The 24,493-nt window shown below is 38.3% G+C and overlaps 1 protein-coding gene across 1 annotated transcript; it reads right to left on the bottom strand.

The window, feature by feature from the left end:
- Positions 1-2,972: 2,972 nt before the first annotated feature.
- LOC139740343 (macrophage mannose receptor 1-like) lies at positions 2,973-24,052 on the bottom strand. Its single transcript, XM_071650936.1, has 20 exons — positions 24,035-24,052; positions 23,352-23,467; positions 22,246-22,394; positions 20,765-20,976; positions 20,308-20,444; positions 19,202-19,248; positions 17,766-17,933; positions 14,158-14,202; positions 13,509-13,705; positions 12,518-12,585; positions 12,077-12,174; positions 11,260-11,463; positions 10,449-10,510; positions 9,845-9,944; positions 9,077-9,324; positions 8,111-8,282; positions 7,175-7,429; positions 5,901-6,086; positions 4,235-4,270; positions 2,973-3,220 (listed from the first exon to the last, which is right to left on the bottom strand). The coding sequence occupies exons 1-20, from the start codon at positions 24,050-24,052 to the stop codon at positions 2,973-2,975; spliced, it is 2,766 nt and encodes a 921-aa protein (XP_071507037.1).
- Between the last annotated feature and the right edge of the window lie 441 nt (positions 24,053-24,493).

The raw sequence follows: 24,493 nt of genomic DNA, 5'->3' as shown, positions 1-24,493 counted from the left end.
AGAAACGATCATTGCCACTAAACTGCTCAGCAAATGCTCACCACATGCCAGACCATGTGAAAAAAAAAAATTGTCTTAAACAACCCTTACTTTAAGGAGTGTTATAAAAAGCTTCCTTACACTAGCCTATAACCAACACTTTTGGTAGTAGTCTGCATAAAGGAAGATAAGTTGAAGACAAGGGAGTTGATGACACTAACACCAATCCCAAAATGGTGAGAAGTACTGATAAAAGACATTCTACATTTGAGTGATGGTTTGGAAGACAGAGGGTAAAGCAAAGATGAGAGGATCAGTGATGGGACTTGTACGAAACAACATTTCACTAGCCCCATTCACTCATAATTCTCATAGGAAGGTGTGGTGCCACATGAAGTGTACATGTATATATTGTAAAACGGTGGTGCTTTGAAAGCCAACTGCATTCAAAACAAAAGTAACTGAACAAGATAATATTTCTTGCACTTTTGCATCATTATACAAACTTACTCTGTGATATGCGACCCATCAGCACAAATGCCTATCAGAGTGAGCAAACATTGATTTTCTCGTTTTGGTATTTTCTAAGTCTCAAGATTTGTGAAAGTACAGTTGCCCTACTTCATGAGAATAACATGAAAAACACTTTCCCCAACACTATGAAACTAGGCCACCAGATAAAGATAGTTTTGAGCAAATACAAATAGGCCTTTAGTTCAAATGCAGTCAACCATGCAAGAAATATTCAAGGTAGTAAAAAGACACTGTGCCAATCTACTGGTCAAACACAGCAAATAAGAACAAATTTGTTGTATTTGAACCATTCTCAGACTTGGAAATACTGACAGGAGGTATACAAGATCCCAAATTTCCAATCCACAACAGATCTTATATAGCTTTTTCTTTCTTTTTTTTCACCAAGATCATTCTATTCATAACATTTTACTTATGGTTTAGGTTTTGAACCATTAGTAAGGTAGAGTGGTGATAGGGCCAGTTTATATCAATACACTTTAGTGATGAAAACATGGCAGGCTTTGATCAGGAACAACAGAAACCAGTGAAGATACCCTTGTACTAATCAACTTTGAATTTCTGATCATTGCACTTCTGTAAGAGAGTGAGTTCTGCAAAGATATACAAATACAAATGCATGACTAAATAAGCAAATTAACTTGGAATATACATAACATTCATCAAAAATTGTTGCACAGACGATTACATTGCAAAATGCATTGAACGAAAATACAATGAAAAAAAAAATGGAATAGAAAGATCCAGAATACAGCTGCTTGAAAAATACTGAACAGAAGAATATGTAATCAACCGGCAGTACATTTTTCTCATTACACATAAATTTCAGTGCTATGATAATATACAATATCATGGAGTGTCATGATAATATACAAAATGAACCAAGAATATCATGAAGACAGTACCAATTCAGTCACGAGTTAAAAAGTATAGATCACTGGTAAAACTTGTTCTTTCTTTCTTTGTTGTTTATTATAGGTAGGGTTAATCTGCTTTCCATTAATTTGAAGTATTAACTGTTTATGACAACCTGATAGATGCAAATAATATTTGTTTACATGACATTAAAGAATACGGCATATTTATGCTAATGGCACAAAATGGTTATACCTCTGAGCCATCTCTTCAAAACTGACCTTCACCTTGAAAGGAAAGCAACTCTTTTAACATACAGGTCTTCAGCACCTTCACACAAGTCATCAACCCATTCCAAGCCAGACTCTGAAATCTCCAGAGACTTTGTGCAGGAACCATGAGGTTCCAGCTGGCAATGAGTTAACAAGGAAAGAAACCTAAATATGCAGGGCATTGAGAGAATGCAGTGATACGAGTTGAACACATTGAGGAAAGTCGGGACAATCCATTCAAAAGATGAATGCATACCATTTTGATGCAGCCATTGCTGTACAAAAATACTACTGCAGTTCGTGATGACACAGGAAATCAATACAAAGAAAATATGAAGAGACTTTCACAAAATGTTATATTTCACTAAAAGTACACGACTTGTTATTCGACTTATTACTGTCATATTATATAGAGGGCAATATTACTCTCCCTGCTTTTTGAAAGGGGCAAGTCAGGTGCTCATTCATTCTGCTAGAAAAGGAAAATATGTTGAATTTTCTTGAAATTTTCTTGATATTGTTGTCCATCAGTGACGTCACATAAGTACTCTTCTCATGCAGTGACGGCAGAAACGGACTTTGAAAGTTCATAACTTTTGAACGGATTGTCCCATTTATCTCAAACTCTGCGCATTTGTTCTACTCATATCGCTACATTCCCTCAATCCACATACTGACCATGAGCCCACTTACACATTGTAAACACATATTGTACAGTGCACTCCCATTACATAATGGAACCAGTGGTTTCTATCTGTTATATCAAAACTTTGTTATAGCCGAACAATAAAGTACAAAACGATATACAGTGCACTCCCGTTATAACGAACACGGTTATAACGAAATTCCGGTTATAACGAAGTAAAAATTTGGGCTGCAATGTCATCCACTCTATGTATTTCTATTGTTTATTTGTTTGGTTATAACGAAATTCCGATATAACGAAAGAAAACTGCCGGTCCCGAGGACTTCGTTATAGCGGGAGTCCACTGTATAGATAATAATTTTGGGACCTGAATTTTTACTTCTTCATAATGAAAAATTTGTTATAACTGTGTTTATTATAATGGGAGTGCACTGTATCACCAATCTGTCCTCTAGACAGGTTTGCAGATATAAGGCTGGTAGCTACAAATTGTAGCTGTCTCTCTGTCTGCCCATCGTAGGAGGTAGCCAAGAAAGGTCTCTTGTTGTTGTTTGTTTTTTTATGTAATACTGTAGGTCAGTAAGTAGTGGTCAAGTTGACCATGGTTGTGGTGCCACCTATTGTGTAATGGAGGGTCTAAATATTGCTGTCTTACACCTGGGTGTGCAGTTGTCGGTCACACCTACCTATGCCTTAGAGTCGATGTCATAAGCATTGACCTGTACTGAGCCATTGCCTTCCTCCTTGTAGAGGGCATTATCAAAGCCGACGCTGTTGGGAATTTCCGGCTCCTTGATGTTTTTCTTGAAGCTGAAAGAGGCTGATGACCGGTAGGAGACGAGGAAGAAAGCGATGAGGGCGGCCAAACAAATGACCAGGACGCATCCTAAAACAATCCCTGTGACTTCTCCACCAGACAGACCGACCTTGGGCGCTGCAGAGGAAAAATTGATGGAAACACCACTGTCAATGGGCCTCACATAGTGAAACAGTCCTTGCTCAATCTAGCAGCTCCCTGGTTTATTTCTTCTTGTTTCTGAATGGATGTACTTGAAAAATATTCTTCAGGTTATTCTTCTTTGCCTCTCTCAGGACCAGAATGTCATTGATATTGTACATCTATGTTATGAACTTTCCTAGGACAGTGATGAGATAAGCATGCACGTCATAAAAACTGTTTCGTTAGTCTTCCGATCTGTTACTATATTAAAGTATATAACTAGTAGTTTGTGCTTCAACAAGTAAGATTCTATATTTATCAGTGGGACAACAATAACAGTTTGCAGCTTATTCTCAAATGGTTGCATTGCCTCCTTCATTCATATAGCCTACACTGTATGACCACAAAGTCTGCAAATTGCCCAGGGTTGTTATGTTGACATGAAATGTGATCATTACCAAAGTCACAAATTTACCAACTAATGGGCTAAACTGGGCCAAGAATGAAGGCATTTTGGGGGCTGTACCTATACTGTATATAAACTTTAGATTAGGTCTTAACATTTACAATGGTAGAGTAAGACATGGATTTCTTCGGTATTCTTTATTTTCAATTCAATTTATGTCCACATAATCATTAAAAGAATATGTATAGGATACATAAAAATGTGATGTAACTAAACATATTTCATTAGCTGGAAAGACAGAGTAAAAGAGCAATATACATATGCACCATATGCACTAAGAACATGGATCAACAATCACAAAATGAAATACAATAAAAAGAAATAATAACATGGTCTGCATTCATGGTTTGAATTCAATATGCTGTACTACAGTATAGGATCTTATTACAGCTATGTCTCAAAACAGGCACTGTTCACAGTATACCACTGTCTTGAGTATGTGTTACGTTTGTGCCTACTTCTCATATAATCACATTTCCCTCCACTTACAACCAATCAAGATTTTTGTAACAGGTTGGTAAAATAAACAAACTGATACTCACGTCTGCTGGCATTGGGGTCGTCGGTTGTGGGCACAGCTGTGGCAGGAAAAACAGAAAGATGTGGAAAACTTTTTTTTTTTTCTTGCAAATAGCCTTAATGTTATTGCAACTGATTAAAAATTGTCCTACATCAACGTAAACAACCACAATAGTTAATCAGCTGCAATAAAAACAACTCGAAGGAATAGAATTACATAAATTTGAAAAGCCTAAATGTTGCATCTTAGTGTGATATTTCTTCCTCACAGTTTTTGGATTAAAGCAGTGCTTCAAAGGTTGATACAGAGAACTATAAACTTTTCTCACATTGAATTGTATTGCGTTGGTGGATATACTGTATCAGAGTTACATAGTGTTTACTATCTCTCCTGGTTCAAACATTATAGAGGAGGATGGGGATATGTAAATATATGAAAGTACATTGCGGTATAAAATGAACTCTACAAATAAATTAATTGAAATGGTCATGTTCAAGTACACTGATAGCTTGTTACATTCCATGCCCTATATAGAAAAATGTATCTTTGAAAAGATGAAAGCGTAATTACGAGTATTTAGAAAATTGGATGATGGGTATTCAACAAGAAAAATAGCACCACTTCTATCAGCTTAACTTAGTGGAATTGACTGCTGCTGGATGGAAGAAATAAGAGTGATCTCTGCCTCAGAATTAAACACTGAAAGCTGTTAACTCCAGATTTGGCCTGAACTATGAATCCTAACACTTTAAAAGTGAGACTTTCTTCTGTTCAGAGTGACTGTGATATATAGAGTGAAATAACTGACAGTTTTGTTTGGATACATGTTTTCCCAAATTCTACTATGCAAACAATGATGTCATGGTCGCACAAGTTTCCCATTTTGCTTGCACAAAAATATTTATTAAATTCATTTTAATCACATAAAGTCAAGAAGAAAAATGTATACTGTAAAACGAGAAATGTTCGCGTGCATTTTAATTTCGCGAATTTCGCGAGCATAAAGATTCGCGAAATTAAAATGCACGCGAAAGTTCTTTTATACACTATATGCATTGAATGCCAGTGGCACTTCGCGAAAATTTCATGCAGCAATAAAGGCCGTCGGCTCCAATTCGCGAAAAATTCATGCCGCGAATATATCATGTTTTACAGTACCCTTCACAGCATATTGTTATGCTATCCTACATCTGTGATAACTTTGTGTGAAGGGAGGGATGTGCAGTTGCTGAAGACAAAAAAAAAGAGAAGAAAATAGAGTGATTTTTGTACATTATTATACCAATGGGAAAGTCATGTGGTGATGACATCATTGATTTATTGCTCTATCTTTAGATGTGATTGTAATTACTATCAATGTTTCCGTAAACATGTTGAACCTAAAACTTTTTTAACTTTCTTCGTTAGGTTGTTTGTTGTTTGTTTTTTGTTGTTGTTGTTTTTTTTTGGGGGGGGGAGGAGGGCAAATTTAATGCAACTTTCTCAGTTCTGTTCATGAGACTTTTCCTTTAATCAAAGTCATTGTAAACACAGCTTTGGAGGAGATTACCCCTCTAATCTCTTGATAAAGTTAACTCTCTCTTTCTCTACTCCCACTCCATCCATGGAGGGGGAAGGGTTGAGGAGGAATGTACACATATCCAGTGAGACTCAAAACCCAGTGGCAGGGAAAGAATGCAATGACTTACGAATTCCAGACTTGGGCATGATGCAGACATATCCCCTGGTATTCCAGCAGTCGAGGTCGTTCCATTTGCCTGTCTGTCTCAGCATCTCCACGCAGTCCTCGATACCCGGCTCTGTCTCGTACGAAGGCTCCCCGGTGTTCCAGTTGGTGAAATCCACAGGAGAATCATCAATCCACTCAAAACCTCCTAGGGGAGGAAGAAAAGAAGCTATACACTGAATGGAGATAATATCACAACCTTCATGGTTTGTTTGTTTGTTTCTTCATTTCCATCCGAGAAGATGGCTGGATAGCCCATATTCAGCTATGCTAAGCTGGTCTTCCATGGGGTCCAGTTGGATGTGAGGTGGGACCACTTCACCGGGTTAAACACCCTGCTCTTTGCGATGAATGAATGAAGTGGGATCTTCTACGTGCATGAGCCGTGACTCTCTCATACACGGGACCTCCATTTTATGTCCTATCTGAGGGACAGAGTGTTTTGCCTCTTGCTAGAGGGGACGGTATGTTTACACACAACATTGCTCAGTCCAGACTCAGGTTCGAACCCAGGCCGCGTAATCGTGAGGCAGACGCGCTACCGACTGAGCCAACTCACCGCTCTGCAGTGATATCTTGAGCTTATTATCAAGCTTTTTTTCCCCTGATATAATTGCATACATTGTATGTCATTCTTCAGCTCATCGGTGAGACATTCTCTCAGCTCTATGCCAACCAATCACAGTAACTATTTATGTTGATAAAACACAAAAGATATCAGCTTAAAAAGGAGGGATCAAGTTTCAAAGAAAATCACTGAATTCAAAATTTAATAGGGATATGCTGTTAAAAAAACATAATTTCATGGTAGTGCAGGGAAAGCAGGAGTGCAGGGCAAGAACAGAAAAAGAGCAAAGATACACAGCAAAGAGCTGAAGATAATATGACAACATAGTTGATATTGTAACACCAAGGGATGGTGTCATTGTTGCAGTTACTGGTGCACTGTGAAGTATTGTAACTAATGCTTTTGTACAATTGTGTCACTATAAAGCTTTTTGTTTTTGCAACTCGTAAACACCAGGTAATTGCCGATCCAAATACATGTGCTTCACTATTTGCAATCATCTATACACAATGAATGGTGTGTTGTTAAACAAATTACCATAGCAACAATGTGGGGTTTTTGTATTTTTTGTATTTTTTATTTTATTTTATTTTTTTTTCGGGGGGGGGGTGCACTAATTAGATTACAATCAACTCTTGTTTCATTGGAGAGTGCATCAATCTGCTTACCGCTGTCTCCCCTCGAGAGTCCAATCCAAATATTGTTGGAGCCGGCTCCAGCTAGGTCCCTGATCTTATTGTTTTCTTGCAAGGTGTGGTAGCTGGCCAGGGTTCCCCCCAGCTGCTCACACTCATAGTTGGCTCCAGGCCACGACCGGGCGTTGTCCCCATCACCATTCACCACCAGGTAGCAGTAGCTGGAGTAAGGCGTCCAGCCTTCTGAACAATTGCCTGGAATATCCGGATGTTCCGTTGGGACTGGCACTGTGGAGATTACACAAGTTGGTGGTATTTTGAGCACACTTGTATCTTTCATTCTAATTCTTTGTATAACAACAAGAAGTCATAATATCCATGATACCAACCAAACAATATTCATGTATCAGATGTGGCCACATTAGAACTGAGTGTACAATCCATTGTTACTATACGATAGGATAGAAATATAGGAAATAACCTTCAGTACAAACCCTTTGCCACACTGATCATATAATACAAGAGGGATGTATTTGTCACACATTTCTTCTTCATATACCGATGCCTTATTTAAACAATGCCTCCGGCGAAACTTCATAACGGAGGCATAAAAAGGACAACCTTAAGCATAGTTTCTAAGAGTCTGACCAGCGCTATTGCTGCACTACTGTAAAAGTAGAAATTTTTTCACAGTGTTGAAAATTTTGCATGTTTCGCGCAACCTGAAACTAGCGCTAAAATAAAAACAAGCAAATATTTTTGCTTGCCGTACACTGTATGTTCGAGTAGTTGATGTCTTGATTCCGCAGAACTAAAAACATGCAAACTTCTTCTTGCCTGGCCGAGCAAAAAAAAAAAAAACTACCTGTAGTCGTGCGAAAATATCCACTTTTACAGTATATATATCTTGGAATATAACTCTTATCATTGTCTTCCTCCTACATAAAAGGTGAGGTGATGTCATCTTACCAGTGCTGTATTTACAGAGAGGCTTGTAGAGTAGATTGCAGGCTGTGTCATCCCACCCCCCTGTGCTTAGCAGGGTCACGCAACCCTCATTAGTCTCCCCGCTCGGCTCATTCGCGGCCCAAAATGTGTACCAAACTGGATGGCCGTCAGCAAAGCTGTACGTCTCTGTCTCCTGCATCAGCGAAAATAAAACATGCAAACTATTTCTTTCACAAAAGGAAAACAGCATGAAAATGATTTCACACTTGGGTGGTGCAATCATCTCATAAAAGAAAATAAACGCATTTGGTGTACACCAGAATCTGTCCATATTATCATAAGGCCAAGTGTGAGTTATTCAATACAATTTCAAAGCATTTTCAAAGCAAAGTTAAAAAATCTCAAAGCGGTAGTGAAGGAGGGCTACTGACAAGACAGAAAGACTTCATTATATCAGAATAATTACTAGAGAAGGACGCTCGCAAATTCAAATGACACAAGACCTTGCCATTTTAGTGTCTGTAAAAAGTTAATGGCTTGCTATGAGATTTTAGTTTGCTAAATCAATGTACAATTTCAGTTACACTAAATGAAAATATCAATAAAAAAATTCTCATTTACCAGGTAATTATCATTACAACAAAGGTCAGCATTGATGACTTTTGACATGAATCACAAAACCTATGACCTAGCTTCAACATCTGGATGTTAAAATCTCCACAAGGTCATGAATTAATATATTCGTGTACAACTATGTGGAATTCAAATGATGAGATGTCATTACAATCATCAGTATATCATATTAACCAAAGTCTTCCAGGACATTTGAACTCATCAAGTTTGGATAAGAGACAAAACACAGACAGGTAGCAACAAAAAAAAAAAAAAAATGGGCATTAACGTTAATTTCTGGTATCACTAAGTTATTGAGCAAGATGATTGTCAAGAGCTACATGTATTGTGTGAACATGTAAAAGTTTTGTTTACCACATCACGAGTGAGTCCAAGCCAGAAGTTTTGGCCCCCGCTGAGATAGGTGAAGGCCTCAACAAAAGCCTCCTCGTAGCTGTTTGCAATGCTGGCAAGGTTCACATCGTCTCCGAGGGTCTGGCAACTCGCCTGAGCCTCCTCGTAGATGTACGTTCTGTCGATGGCCTGAAAACATGATGTGCCGTACGGGGTGAAACCTTCCCGGCACTCACCTGAATCAGTTGGCTGTTCAGCGGCATCCGGATCTGATAGCAGCAGGTGGGATATACGACAAATAATTCAACCTCTCATTCTACTGTAATTACCTGATACCTTTATGGTCTCAGACATCTTTTGCCATTAGATTCATGCTGTGAAGTTCTAAAGTTTTCTATACAGATAACAAAGAAAAAAATATGGAGTTGTCAACATTACAATAAAGTATATTGTGCCTGGCCTCTAGAGAAAGTGTAATTGCTGAGGCTATTATCCAGAATTCCTCTACTCCATGTACATGTACAAAGAGCCTTTAAAGAAACCATGCAAGCTGACATAACACAAACACACAAAGGCCAGTTTGTGCATTCCTGAAAATGACTACTATGGTAAATGAATTGTACATATGGACGGAAAGTGATTTGAACCTCAATACTCCGCAATGTTTTCCTGTATAATACCAGCTTGTAACTGTGAACATTACAGGCTAATGCTAGATTCCTGTGAATACATGCACTTGGGGGAGATATGGGCAAGTAACAGATTAAAAAAGTCATCAAATTGGCTCACCAAGGTCCATTTGGCAAATGTAGCCCAAGGCAACCGTACAACTTATGTCGTTCCATAAGCCAAGTTTTTCCTGCTGGTACAGCATCTCAGTGCAGTCCTCCTGTTAAAATGCCAAAAACAACATTCATTCTCGTCATCACAATCATCATCACTTTATTCATCAGTGTCATTGTCATTAGTATCATCCGTAATCAACAGAAGCATCATCATGTTCATAATCATCATCAACATTATAATCAGCAAGCACAATGTAGCACACCCTTATCACCTCTGCAATACAGCAAAGCATAATTTGCTTAACTGTCGAAAGAAGCGAAAGCAATATAGTGATACAAAAGCAGCTGTTGCTGTTTATTCCTAGATCATAACGAGTTGCATCAAATGTTAAACTCATTTTTACCATCATCTTTGCTGACTGCACTCTTTTAACTTAAAGTTTGTATCATTATACTGCAATACAGTGTCCGATGCATTTGTTGCATGATTACGCTGATAAATAAGAAACTAGTAGGCACAATAAAACAGCAACAAAACTTCACAGAATCCTGGAAAGTTCACACTTGAAGATTTAGCTCTTGGCTGGATAATGATAAGAAGGACTTACACCACTGCCATAGTCATTTGGTTCGCCGCTGTCCCAGTTGGTGAAGTCTACACCCGATCCATCTGTCCACAAAAAGCGCCCATTGTTCAGGTGTCGCTAAGACCGACGTAGACATTAAAAACAATGTCAACCATCTTTGATGACAAGAAGGCTGAATGGAAAACAAACAGAAGAAATGGTCATAAAATGGGTCTCCTTCATATAGAATGAAAAAGGTGCAACATTGACTACATGAGCAGAATCAATAGATATTGAAAACTGTTTTTGTCATTTTATGCAAGAATACTTATATAAACATAAGTTTCCACTTTCACTGCTGTGACAGAAAATATGTCATCAGTCTCAGGACGAATATCATTATCACATCATCATGCTCACAACCACTACAATTCATTACTCTCCATTATGATAATGCTGGTCATCACCATCATCATCATCACCAGCATCTTCACCATCATCATCCCATCATCATCTTCATCATCATCATCATCACCACCATCAACTTCATCATCATCACCATCACCACCATCTTCATCATCATCTTCATCATCACCATCATCAGCATCATCATCATCTTCATCATCATCATCATCATCACCATCATCTTCATCATCATCTTCATCATCACCATCATCACCATCATCACCATCATCGCCACCATCACCACCATCACCATCATCATCATTATTATCATCCACACTTTCAAGAGTTGTTGAACACCCCATCTCTCCACCAATCCCTCCTTTTGTGGACTAACCCTGCAGCTCCCTGCTATGTATTGTTGTCAAGTCCCTTCCTTCGACAGACCTACAGGTGGTGCGGGCATCATACCAGCTCTTTATACCATCCTCCCCATATATGATGTAGCACTTGTTGTCAAACCTCCAGTACCCTGCAAGACAGTTCCCAACAGGTGGGCTGGTAGGGGGGTGGGTGACACGCCCTGTGGCACCATTGGCCTTGCGGCAGATGAAGTGACTTTCTTTTCCACAGTTCACATCATTCCAAACTCCACCTAAAAGCATTAACATAGTCACATGAATGGTATAATGACTTCTTTATTCCATCTTTACTACTTGTACATATTCAACACCTATATATTTGCAGATTTATTATCATTGATGTCATTAATTCAGAACTATGTGTACTTCAAGTACAGCAAGGAGATTTAAATTCTTGCATATTCTACCAATGTCTGATTTATTTTCTATCATCTTGAATTGATTTACCTGTAAGGTTAAGATACACGAAATGCAATTTATATCTTGACTGAGTGAACACAGCAGTATTAGTACAACACATCGGCAATGTATGAGGAAAACCTGAGAATCTGTTGAAAAGTAATGAATCGTTAATATTTTGGTGCAGCCATCGCTGGATGAGAAGACTACTATAGTTCATGATGACACATATGTACAACAATATCAAGAAATTATGAAGAGAATTCCACGAAATACACCACTTTCTGTCACGTTCAAGGGCAGCCAATATCATCCATCAATAAACATCCATTTTCCTTTTTGTAACTATAAGGAAAAGCTAGTCATATTTATCATATCATTAAAAATGTCGGCCATAGACTAATAAGACATGAATTGAGACTTGAAAGTAAAAGAATTGTAACTTGCTTGAGGAGTAGAGTTCCACACACTGCTCCTCCCCATTAGCATCATTAGGCTCATTGGTATTCCAGAGCGTGAAATCAACCGGCGTCTTGTCGGACCATCTGCAGTTAGAAACATAAAAGAACAACCATCAAGCAAAAAATCCACCTTTTCTTTCCTCATGTCATTCTAGCTGTCATAATGACACACAGATCAAAGAACAGAAACATTTCCTTTCCAACTTTTTTTTTGAAAAATTTTCGCGCTACAAAAAAGAAAAGAACCATAAACAGTGAGCGATAGGGAGATTATAACAAAATACTAAAAGCACAGCACTTTCACTCATTTTTATCAAAGGGAAGTTTAAATGCTGGACTGACTTCTATGTGTGATGGGTAGCGTTAATGAAACATACATGACAGATACAAGTTGATTCCACTGTTCAGCTTTGGATTTATTACTTACGTGTATGTGCCCTCGACTGTGTATTCTCTCAAACCGAGCCATGGTTGAGTGTTACCATATCTAGCCAGCTGTACATGACAGGAAAAGATGAGAGATAGGATCAAAAAGAATGAAGGATTGCTAAATTTTTGTGTAAGAGTTCCTCAAGACACATCAAACAATTTTCTTGTAAAAAAATAGCGTAATCAAAATCAGTTTCTTTTGTTTTTATTGTTTTGTTAATTTCTTATGTATTTTATTGTTTTTTCGACCTTTTGTTTTCTATTGTTTTTTTGCCAAAATTTGTTGCAGGCACTTTTTCAAGCTTATCTACATAAGAATTGATTAATTTCAATGTTCAAAAGTTGAAATAATCTAATTTATATCAATTAAACCAAAAAACACAATTTGCATTGGATTTGCACACGAAATCATGAATTTGAGCTGTTTTCGGGTTGACATGCATATGCAAAACATTGCGTAACTTCAGAACGGTGTACCCGGACGTCGCAAATTTGGTCTCAAAATATGCGGGAGACTTCAATGAAAAAAGTCACGAAACGATGCGGCAAAATGTTTGCGCGATGCGGAATTGTGGCGCAAAATGTCGAGGGGGTCCATTTGACACCCCCCCCCCCCCCCAGTTAGAATAGGGTTAAAGGCAGGTCCTCTTGAATTTTCTTGCCATATTTACCACAATGCCATAGAACACGACTTGATATGCATTAAAGAAATCAAATGAAAGCATACACATCCAGCAGTCTGATTAAAATAATTAATAATAATTTGGGAAGTCTCTTGGTCAGGAATATGCTGTGCAAAATTCTCTCTCTGCAGGCAGGTGGAAATTCTGCATATTTTGGTTCAGTATCACAGACTCAGAAAAGAAGTACATATGACATTTTTTGCCTGGATTCACTGTGTCTTGACAAATTCCTTCATTCCATTTGCCATTTTTTTTTCACTCTTAAAGGCAAGTTTTGCTGATTAAATGAGACCTGTAAAGACTTACGTGCGTCTTGAGAAAGTCGTTTTCGGCTTGACTGTGGATTGAAACGAGGTAACCTCCGGCCTCCATACAGTACTCGTTGGCATCGTACCAGTTCTTGTTGCGCCCATCTACAGTAGCCCCAGCACTGAAGAAGTAGCAGTAGGTACCCATGTCAGTTTCATACTTGAGCCAGTCTGGGTCATTGTCACAGGAAGGCCCTATGATGGGTGGGGAAGATAAGAATCAAAATATACCACTTGCTTGATTGATTACTTTTCTAATGCTTGCACATATCATTCAATGACACAAAACACTGAGAGTACCTAAAAACATAGAACAATGATCAAATAATGACCATTAAAAAAATATACAAATGAATACGATACAGAAATGCTGTAGGTCCTAGAGAATGGCTCAAACACTCCACTGCTCAAAACTACTTGGTGCTATTTTAATGACCTCTTACTATCAAATTAAGCAATTAAGGAATAATAATTGCTTAACATACAGGGTAAGAACTCACTGAACACATTAGAAAACAAACAAAGTTACACATATAAACATTGACTGTCATAAACAATTTAATCATGACGATGTCAGTACAGTAATCAGGACCAGTCACAAATAAAGAACAAATTTTTGTCAAATCATGAGCATGGGGTATACTCACATGGTGTCGGTGTTGTAGGCTCTGGAGTTGTGACTGGGGTTTGACCTGAAAGATAATAAAAATATATAAGGTAATGTGCTTAAAAACCTCTTGAATACACAATATTTGATCTATCAAATCAAATCAAATCAAAACAAACAAGAAACAAAAACAAAAAAACAAAACAAAACAAAATAAAACAAAACAAAAAAATCTCTACATATTATCTGTTTCATACATATTTCATAGATTATACGATATCATGATTACAGAAATTCATGTTGAAGCACTTTTATTCAGGTTCATTTAACCAGCCTGTCATCACTTACATGTTATGGGACTAATAAATTCATGAATCATGGTGTCATTAATATTCCTCATGAACTGATTCAAAGTTTCCACCATACATTCAGGCAAGTTTCCCTCCAGATGACGTGAATAGGGCAACCCCTAGAGCACCTCAGGAAGTCTCAAATTTCGGAGGTGATTGATCTATAAATACACTCCTGGGCATGTTTATACACTGCCGCTAATCAACTCTTGTCCTTGCTGCTGCTGATAGAATCCCAAATGTGGGCTGGAGGCTCGGAAATGACTTGGCTGAAGGAATTATGATCCGCTCATCCCCTAAGCTACTGATTCAATAAATTTGCAGCAATTAAAGCGCTCTTGCAGCTGTCACAATATTGCAAACTAACATGCACATAAACGTTGACAGAATATCATGTCTACCTGCCATGTACCATTCTTTACTTCAAAACACTAGACAAGTTTTGTGAAACAGTTTGAATACTACAAATATTTTAGATTAAAAATTTGATAATACAATCAATCAATTATATTGTACAAGTGGCCTAGAATCAACAGCTTCATGAAATCTTGGAAAAAGAATTTCCACACATATTTAGCTTGGAACTCACTCAAAAATTCACTTAAATTCCCTGAAAAACATCCAAACAGTTTTCAAGCCACATCAACTGTTTTATGGTGGAGAAAAGTCGTTCAACCTTTCTCTGACAAATTTGTGAGTGCTCTATATCAATATACCTTAGAGAAAGAAATAGTTCTTGACGCAAAGTTCACCAAGAATGCATCATCTGTTACTTATGATAATTTCAAAAGCAATGAGACACTTGCCAATCAGCTGTAGGTATTTCATGTGTTGCTATATGACACATGCAATTACAACAATATGTCCCATTGCTGGCCTTCGTTGAAACTGAGCTCTGGTTGCTAGCATGAGGACATTCTTCCACTGTTAGCTGCTAAAATATTATGATTGCTTTCGATATCAACAATTGATGCACGGCACAATAAACATGGCTGAATCATATGAGCTACTGTGTCCATGAGTCTTATAAATATATCAGCCTTGACATGGTGTCTTCGAACGTACAGTACGTAAGCCCCGGCCACATTTCAAAACATCATGGCAGCGATGGGATAGAATCTGAGAGGTATCCCCAAAGGTACTCAAGAGCAACTCATTGAAAGGGAAAGTAAACCAGCATTCCTATACAAATATAGCATTAATTGAGACCTCTCCTTTTGAACAATTCTTACTGAAAACCCACCTGCTGCCTCACTTTTCCACATGTACACACTTGTACTGTTTTGCACTGTAACTGTACTAAAGTTTTGTGACACTGTCATTGAAGGAGATGTCGTCTTGCACTGAGCACAGCCGGTTGCCTGAGTGGCAACTTCTGTGACATTTACCAGCAACGTTGTCCTGGTTGTCGGTGTTGCTGCATATTGAATTACTGTGTCGTTAGGGTGGGTACTATCCGTATTTGATGATAACAATGCATTATTTGTTACTCTTGTGGGCACAGTCCTGGAGCTCTTTGTTGCAGAGGCTGTTGTATTAATTGTAACATTGCAAAGGCCTGAGTCAACTGTTACTTCGGTGGAACCTGTGGTCACATTAGGCGGCAATGTTGTTGATGGTGTCACATTGCTCTCCCACACATTAGGTACTATCTGAGTTTCCACTTCATTGTTGCTAGTGTTGTAGAAGTCTGTTGCAAGGGGTGTTGCTGGAAGTTGTACCTCCTGCACTGCAGTACTTGTCCATGTTGCTTGTGCCGTTGTCCCACATTGCACAGTCATCAAGTGCAAAACAACTGCAAAGTTTGACCACAGCCATCTTGAGATACCACAAAAAGTTCTTTCTCCAAATGGAAGTTTGAGACAGAGCATGTTTACCTGCACACCAACCATACTCCCCAATCACTCATCACACACAAACATCCAGCAAATGAAGCCCATTTGAATTAGGAGTACTGTACGAATTGTATCCTGTATGAATTACGCTCCATGCAATCAATTTGGCTCTGTTCCAGCAGATAACGTATATAGTATATATCCACCTTACTGACAGGGTGAATCTGGCTCTCTGACAATCGGTGCTAATTTGCAACTAGACAATCATACAGCTCTGTGAATGAGGCTGAAGGCTGGATTGCAAACTCTAGGGCCAGTCACTTCCTTGCCAGACGTGCACTAAAAACAAATGCTGCAAGAACAGCGCTATGAGGGTGGAATTAACTGTTAACATAATTAACACTTGCATTAGGTACGAGACTGCCTCCACTATTTGTTAATGTCATATGTTTTCCTTTACATTACTTGCATGAAAGTGCCACATAAATTAATGATGACAGCTCTAGGTAAGCACATTGATCCAGTAATATTTTCTGGGCCAACATTAAGGCATCTGAGCTGGGGACTGTCATGTCTTCATTTTGCATGAGTCAGGGCCATAACCAAGCTTGGCAGGAACAACAATTAAAAAGCAAAACAATTACAAAAAACCTTGCATAAAAGTAAGGCCCCTGTATGCACAGATGACAATAACAAACAAGAAATGCATGCTTTGTTCATGATTAGTAATTTAATCCTTCCCTCTTCCTCTCCCTTCCTCACCTCCCCTCCCACCCCCCACCCCCAATTCACACTGTCAAGCTGACAAGCTCTTAAACCACTTGACAGGACGCTGAATAATCTCTTACGAGATATGGCAGATTAATGTGCTGGTTGTGGTTGTGGTTGTGGTTGTGATGGCTCTACCCCTGGTTTGAACATATTGGAGAATGGAGAACAGATGTCTCCTTCGACACTAAAAGACTTGAATGATATGGCACTATTAAACATGCCACAAAATGATGATCACTTTTTCTTCTGCTATGTTTTGTTACCCTGTATTGCAGATACACTGCAGACATAATGTACATACCTGGCATCTTGTATATCCATGGAGGTGTAAACATTAGATAAGATCATGTGACTATAGTCTGCAATTTACTGATTGTATAGAAGGTACAGAATGTTGCTGTCGAGATGGTTTATCAGCTAGTGAATATGACAAGATATTTCAATTAATCCATGGTTTCCAATAATAGCAGTTTGTGGTATCAGATTTCATATGACCTATATAGATAATATCTTGCAAGTTTTCAGCACTATCTGATTCTCTCCCCCCCCCCCCCCCCCCCCCCCCATTCCCCAAAGATTCTGGAAGAATGCTGTCATCTTGGCAGTTGGGCTTCCAGTTCTTTTCTGTGAAAAGAAGCAAACTCTGGCACCACCCATGTACTTTGAGCAAATCAATTTCATTCATCTCTAACCTTTAGGAATCTTGCAGATCCAGTTCCTGACAGAGTCGCAGGACTGATCATTCCAGACCTTACTGGAGAAGAAGGTCTCGGTACAGTCCTCTCCACTGCCCCAGTCGTTGGGCTCTCCTCCATTCCAGTTTGTGTGCTCCACCGGTGTGCCATCGCTCCACTCAAAACCTGTCAAAGTCATGGCATGATTAAAAATATTGTTCAACTGGGTTACTTTAAGAAGAGACCAATAGGTCTAGCACTCAGCTGATCATTGCACTTTGCCTTCATAGAATTCCACTGGATGCAAACTACTTCAAAAAACTTGAGATTCAAGGATTGTTGCAGTCATCCGTAGCAACGACCCTTCTGATTTTGGGTTCTTCAGATCCCTCCTCTCTGCCCCCCCCCCCCCCCCTTCCTTTCTGGGGGCACCATCTCCATTTGTGCTTGTGAAAAACACAATCCCCTTCCCCATAAATGATTCCTGCTAGGTCTAAATCAGGCCACTGTGTTCAAAACAGAGATGAAAAAGTGTTTTTTTCTTTTTTTTAATATGAAAATTGACAAATTTTCCATAATTGAGAGTGGCCATCTGAGGAGCACCACTACTATTTGTACATTCCGCAATCCCCTAGCTCCTTCCATTGTGGGATGATTCCTGTTAATATTGGTTGAAATCCAGCTCCTGATTTCTCAAAGAAATTAGTAAAAATATCTAAAGTCAACTTGCTATCTTGAGATATTTTGGGTCACCTCCTAGGGATCCTCGGGGCACCAACACCATGATTTCCCCTTGCCTATAATTGATGATTCTCACAAACTTTGGTGAAAATGAAAGCAAAGATAAAAGTGTGAAAAACTGTACACATGATACACAACAGATAATGCATGTCAGACAGTGAATTCAGCTGAGATGAGCTGAAAAGCTATGAACTTCATATTACAGTACAAAGGAACCATCAAGCCATCATTCATCCCTATACTGGACAGAAAAGTTGATCTGGATAACATGGAGACAAAGACGTTTTGACTGTGACTTCACTACTCATTCTCTCAGCTTGGCCAATTTGAGATCTACCAATCTAAAAAAAAAAAAAAAAGAGAGAGCAAAATCAACATTATTTTGTTAATATGACACAAAATGTTCCACAAAGCAGCTTCAAGTGTTATTAAGATATGTCCTTCTATAGAAGTATGAGTCTTTTGGTCCTGTGAGAACAAAATTATAAACTTCAAATTTGAAAATTAATAATAACTTTGATGTGTGTTGTTATGCTGCTTGAATCACTCCTTACTTAATATTTGACTTTTGAATCACTGATGTCCTCAAATTGATTACTGGCTGAATATCATGGCTTATGCAGGAAGATGATGTATATTTAGAAGTATTAAACTTGGCTGAACCTGTGGACAAGAGATATGTCTTCAAAATGTCCTTGTCAGAAAAGTCTTACCTCCTTCAGTGCTTCGATCATGAAGACCAATCCAATAACCGCTAGTTCTGAAATGTCACGCAAGAGAAATAACAAATACTTATGATAAATTGTCATGGTGAAATTACTGTATATATTATGTGCTTGTTTGGTTCATATGGATCCTTCCTTTTATCCTACTTTGCAATTCTCATTCCTTCCTGACAAAAGTCCCCCCCCCCCACCCATTTGCTTCATGTAGGTTCTTTCCTAACAGATTCGTTTATATCCACTATTCGCTGTCAACAAGAAAGTAAAGGAAATATGGTGAAGATCAAAATGGACCCCAAGCATTTGAACAATGGAACCCAGGTTGGTACTTCTACATACATCCTGGACTCCTTAAACCCATAACATATATGGTTAAAGTGTATCAATGATCAAATGCACATATCAAATTCCTATTTTGGTCCACAGTTGATGAAGAACACAAATACATTTATGTCACAAATATTCTCTCTCTCTCTCCCTCACACACACACTCACATTTAAATCCATGAAAAACATGTAATCATATTTTTTTTCCATCCGAAGGGAGGGAAATCACTGCATGATATCAAAGCTCTATAAGGTCTTGTCCAAAACACTTGACTTCATCTGATCTGCATCAATTAATCAATGAAGATAATTACAATTTAATGTCTCATTTTACTAGCTAGCGCTCACCAAACTCAATACCGATGTATCGTTACAGAGCAACAAAAAATTATGTCCAAGTAAAGTGAATTGGTGAGCACTGGAAAGTGAATGGTATGGAAAGTCAAACCCAATGTGGAGTATATACAATGTAGATGTCTTTCAAACAATGATTACTGGCTGACAACTGTGACCTTTACACATTTATTAGATAAAAGAGTCATGGGGAAGGGAAATGTACGATTCATGCATCCAAATGATTCTACTCAATTCCCTCAAAGAAGAAAAGTGAAATCAAAGTGCGCACAAAAATAATTAATGAGACACAAAGCCAGTGTGGTAAGATTCCGGCAGATGAAGGTTGGTTGTAGCATGGTATCAGTCTAGCGCATTACCCCATGAGAGAGGCAAGTACCTAGAGTCATTGATAGGTAGCGTCTAGTAAAACTCACGTGGTGGCACCAGCGTTGGCATAGATGTAATTCTCCTCCTCAGAACTGTGAAAGCTGGCCAAGTCTCCTCCCATGTTCACACACCGGTCTCTGGCCGTCTGCCAGCTGGCCTTGGTAGAGCTATCAACTGTGTAGGCCTGCGGGATTAAAAGAACTCATTTGAAGACTAATTTCAAGCTAAATCATCAAAACTAGTAAAATAATTGTTTATTCAGGCATATCATTTAATCTTTTTTCAACTTCTTTAACCTCAATTGCAAAAATCATGTACCATCATATTTTGTTATATTTTATGCATTTTTCATTGAGAAATATGAAAATAAAATTGAAATTGAAATTGAAAAGAGTCAGACTAAATGAAAGCATATAAAATGAATCAAAAGCACTACAAAGGCATCAGTTTGATTATTTTTAAAAATTATGTCAAAGTGTGATGAGAGCCCCTGATATCTCTTACCCTGAAGCAATTATTGCCATAGCCAGTCCATCCCCCAGCACAACCTGTGTTGGATGGCTGGGTGGGAGGCTTAGTAGTAAGAGGAGGTGGCACTGTGTAACCTGTGCGCACACGCTTGCACATGTACTTCAAGTTGGAGGCGCAGTCGATGTTGCTCCACAGACCAGCCAGGAGTCCAGATGAAGAGGTTGTACAGCGTCCCTTGGTGTCATCTTGGCCAGTCAAGTGGGGCACACAGAATTTGAATAAGATGATAATGTCGTCTTTTCTTTGAACATGTTATAATGGACCTAAATCTATGCTAACATTCCTTCCATTATGCACTGTCAACTTTTCTTCAATATCTTCCTACATCTTGGGAACAAAAGATCGCTACAACAAAGATATCAAGTGATTTAACTGGCTTCAATACTTTTCTGAACATTTTAGAAGAAAGATTACAGATGTAAATCCATGACCAACAATGTACAACATATCACATCCTCACTCTACAGGTTTGCTACCTTTACAAATCTACAAATACATTGTCAATCTGGTATTTAAGTCCTTATCAAAATTCAAGTGTAACAATGCACACTGAGAATTTCCTTTTTTTTAAATTAATTTGCATATCTTTAACACACACTTTATCAAAATGTCATTTTAAGGTAACAATTCAAAATATTTGCATAATGCAAAGCCACATGCATTGTAATTCACTTCTTTTTTTAATCTATCTAAATCAGTTTTGACCTAAGACTATGTACACTGTGACTTGTCTCATAAAACTTCTCTTTCCTGCTCCCAAAATGCAAATGTCTAAGATGTGATCAAGTTTGACAGATTTACATTTAAACGCAAACAGAAGGAAACTGACCAGAAATGAATGTAATCTATCAGTGGAAAAATGAGCAAAGAAATCTGGAGGTCTCAGGTTCGAAACCCCTTGGAATCCCTTTTTCTTTGCGCATTTTTCCTCAGATTTACATTTGTTAAATGATGCAGCACCCACATGAAGACAGACTATGAGTGGGCGGGGGTTAAAAGAGACAGCCGCTATCGCAACTACAGTAAGAAAATTCAAACATTAAGCTTGATTTCTGGGAGTTCTGTGCATGCCATGTTTACTTGTTCAACATTCCCAGCATGCTATTCAGGTCGCATTTACTGTACTGGCAATGGAGCAGATACGGTATACCACAGTGCAGTACACTTGTATTACAGCTGTACAATACGGCTTCTCACAAATTTATTTGTCATGCGTTAGAGGAAAAGTGAATTCAGACATCACAAGAAATATTGCAATCTTTCTGCTGTGTGCATTCTCATCATAAAAACACCTGAAGAAGTTTCCCAGGAACTCTAACACTCTGACCAGTGATTTTTGCTGCAAAGTTTCTGGCAGAATTTGGTAAAGTTGTCAGGAAATCTTCTCCGAAACTTCACAACATTTCTAATATCACAACTGCTCTGTCCCAATGACAACAACCCTCCAATCTCACCTGGGTATAGATAATCCCAGTTGGTGTAGGAGACTGTTGAACCATCGCTCCAAACATACTGGCCCTGGTTATCCCGGTCATTCAGCCCTATCCACACTTTGGATCCATCCTCGGACCCAAGTATGCTGGCAAGCACTGTTTGCTCATACCTATAGAAATATTACAAATCAGCATTCGAGGAATTAAAATGGAGCAGTTATATCTTATGTCCACTATAAGTATTAATGGTAATGAGAGATATGGTTGCAAATTTACCCTTACTAGACATACATACTTGCCTCCCTTTTCATGACACACACACAAAAAAAGAAACAAAGGTACTTATATAAGAAATGTTCTACCTATGTTTGGAATGAGTGTTCCAAAAGTTTGTTGAGCCTTGTAAAAGCCAGAAAGTAAATATATAATCAAAGATCTAGCGTATCACTCACATAATCTACATCAGTGGTTGCTGCAAAGACTCATATCTCGGCATATGCTATACCCAATCTTCCCTCAGAATGTATTTTTGTAACATATACAATATAATATATATAACACATATATATATTCCTGTTTTTGTTTATCCAAATCCAGTTATACAATTGTACCACCATCATCACCATACAAATAATGTTATCTTCTCTGAACAAATGGAGATGTTAAAAAAACAACAAACATACATGGAAAATCACAGACAAAGTGGAGGGGGTCTAAAAAGGTACAAAAATCTTAAAGAGAGCCCCCTCCCAAATCATTACAACATAAAACTGGCTTATAACATCTCCATTGTTGACTCTCATGGTGCACACTAATTGAGGAGGAAAATGTGGTCTGGTTGGCGAAGCTCATCTTTATTTGTATTATCATGAAATGATACTGTACATTCAAGCCAATCACTTACCTGTTTTTAAGTATTTCTACTGATAGCTTCACTAGTATCACTGTATCACTTTGTTCAATGGACTTTGCATTACATTCACGTACGAAAAAGGAATGCAGAAATCAAATCAAATCAAACAACAAAGCAAGAATTATGGGTAAAATGCTATCAATAGAAACACATCAAATCCTGAAACAGAGACATCCTTCTCAGATTTGAATGTTACGCCCTCTACAAAACTCACCTGTCCATGACGGACACCAGATCGCCACCCTTGCTTTTGCAGTCAGCGAGGGCGCCCTCCCAATTATTCGCTGAACTGGAGACAGAGTAGCAGTAGTAGCTGTAGGCAGTGTCACTCTGTTAGAAGACAGAAAGGAAAGGAACAGTTGTGCACATACGCTTCATTTTCTTTCTTTCTTTTTAGATATGCCACAGGCAAACAGTCATCATTAATTGCAAATAATGCACACTAGATATGATATTATGAGAAGGATTACACTGTAGACTTTGCTAAAAATCTGTAGAAAATAAATGCATGAGACAGGATACACAAGTGGAGAATGCCCACAGATGATGACTTGAAGATTTTACATTTATAAATTTTGAGCTTTGCTGGCCATAGAGTGTATTCCACGAAAGAGGGAGCAGAATCTAAAAGACATCAATCATGTAACCAAGAACAGCACTTTCAATTACCTGCCTTAAAATACAAGGTTTCATGACATTGCATTGACTTTCATTAATTGGTTACTTTCTCCTAAACGGTCTAATTCTCCTGGGATCTTAAATTAACTGTTTCCTTTCGTTCACTATTTTGAAAATCTTTTATGGAGGTAAGTATCTATTTCATTTATCTGGTAGTAATGTATCTATCATCATGGTGAAGGTTCCTCAGCTACTGCACACAAAATGAATCACCACTACTGAAAAGACTGTACTCATCACTCTTACACTGCATAACTTTCACTCAGAGCTGTCTATTGAATGGTGGCTAGAGGGGGATGCACACTATAGTTCTATCAGATTGGATGAGAAGGATGACATCAGGTGGTATCCACTGGTAGTCACTTACCCCACTGCAACCAGTTGGAGTGATGGGAAATTGAGTGGATGGCAGGTTCTCTCTTGGCCTCTTACACACTGCAGCTCGGTTGTTATCACAAAGAGCATCATTCCAGTAGCTCTGTTGGGGAAAGAGAGAAATATCATTATCTATAGGTGTACAGTTTTGGCACCATGGCATAGATAGACACATGTATTTCACACTACTGCCCACTAATTGCTTAGATAAATGTTAGCATTCATCGCGGTGTACAAGTTTTCCTTTTTGACCATCACACAGATTTGAGTATTCTTTAGCCCGTTGAGGACGGTTTGATTTTA

This window comes from Diadema antillarum, unplaced genomic scaffold (assembly GCF_040938485.1).
Source record: "Diadema antillarum isolate AM-2024a unplaced genomic scaffold, OU_Dant_1.0 seq00000847_RagTag, whole genome shotgun sequence".
NCBI classification, from domain to species: Eukaryota; Metazoa; Echinodermata; class Echinoidea; order Diadematoida; family Diadematidae; genus Diadema; species Diadema antillarum.
The sequence above is the reverse complement of the archived record's forward strand: the minus strand, read 5'-3'. Positions and strand labels throughout refer to the sequence as shown.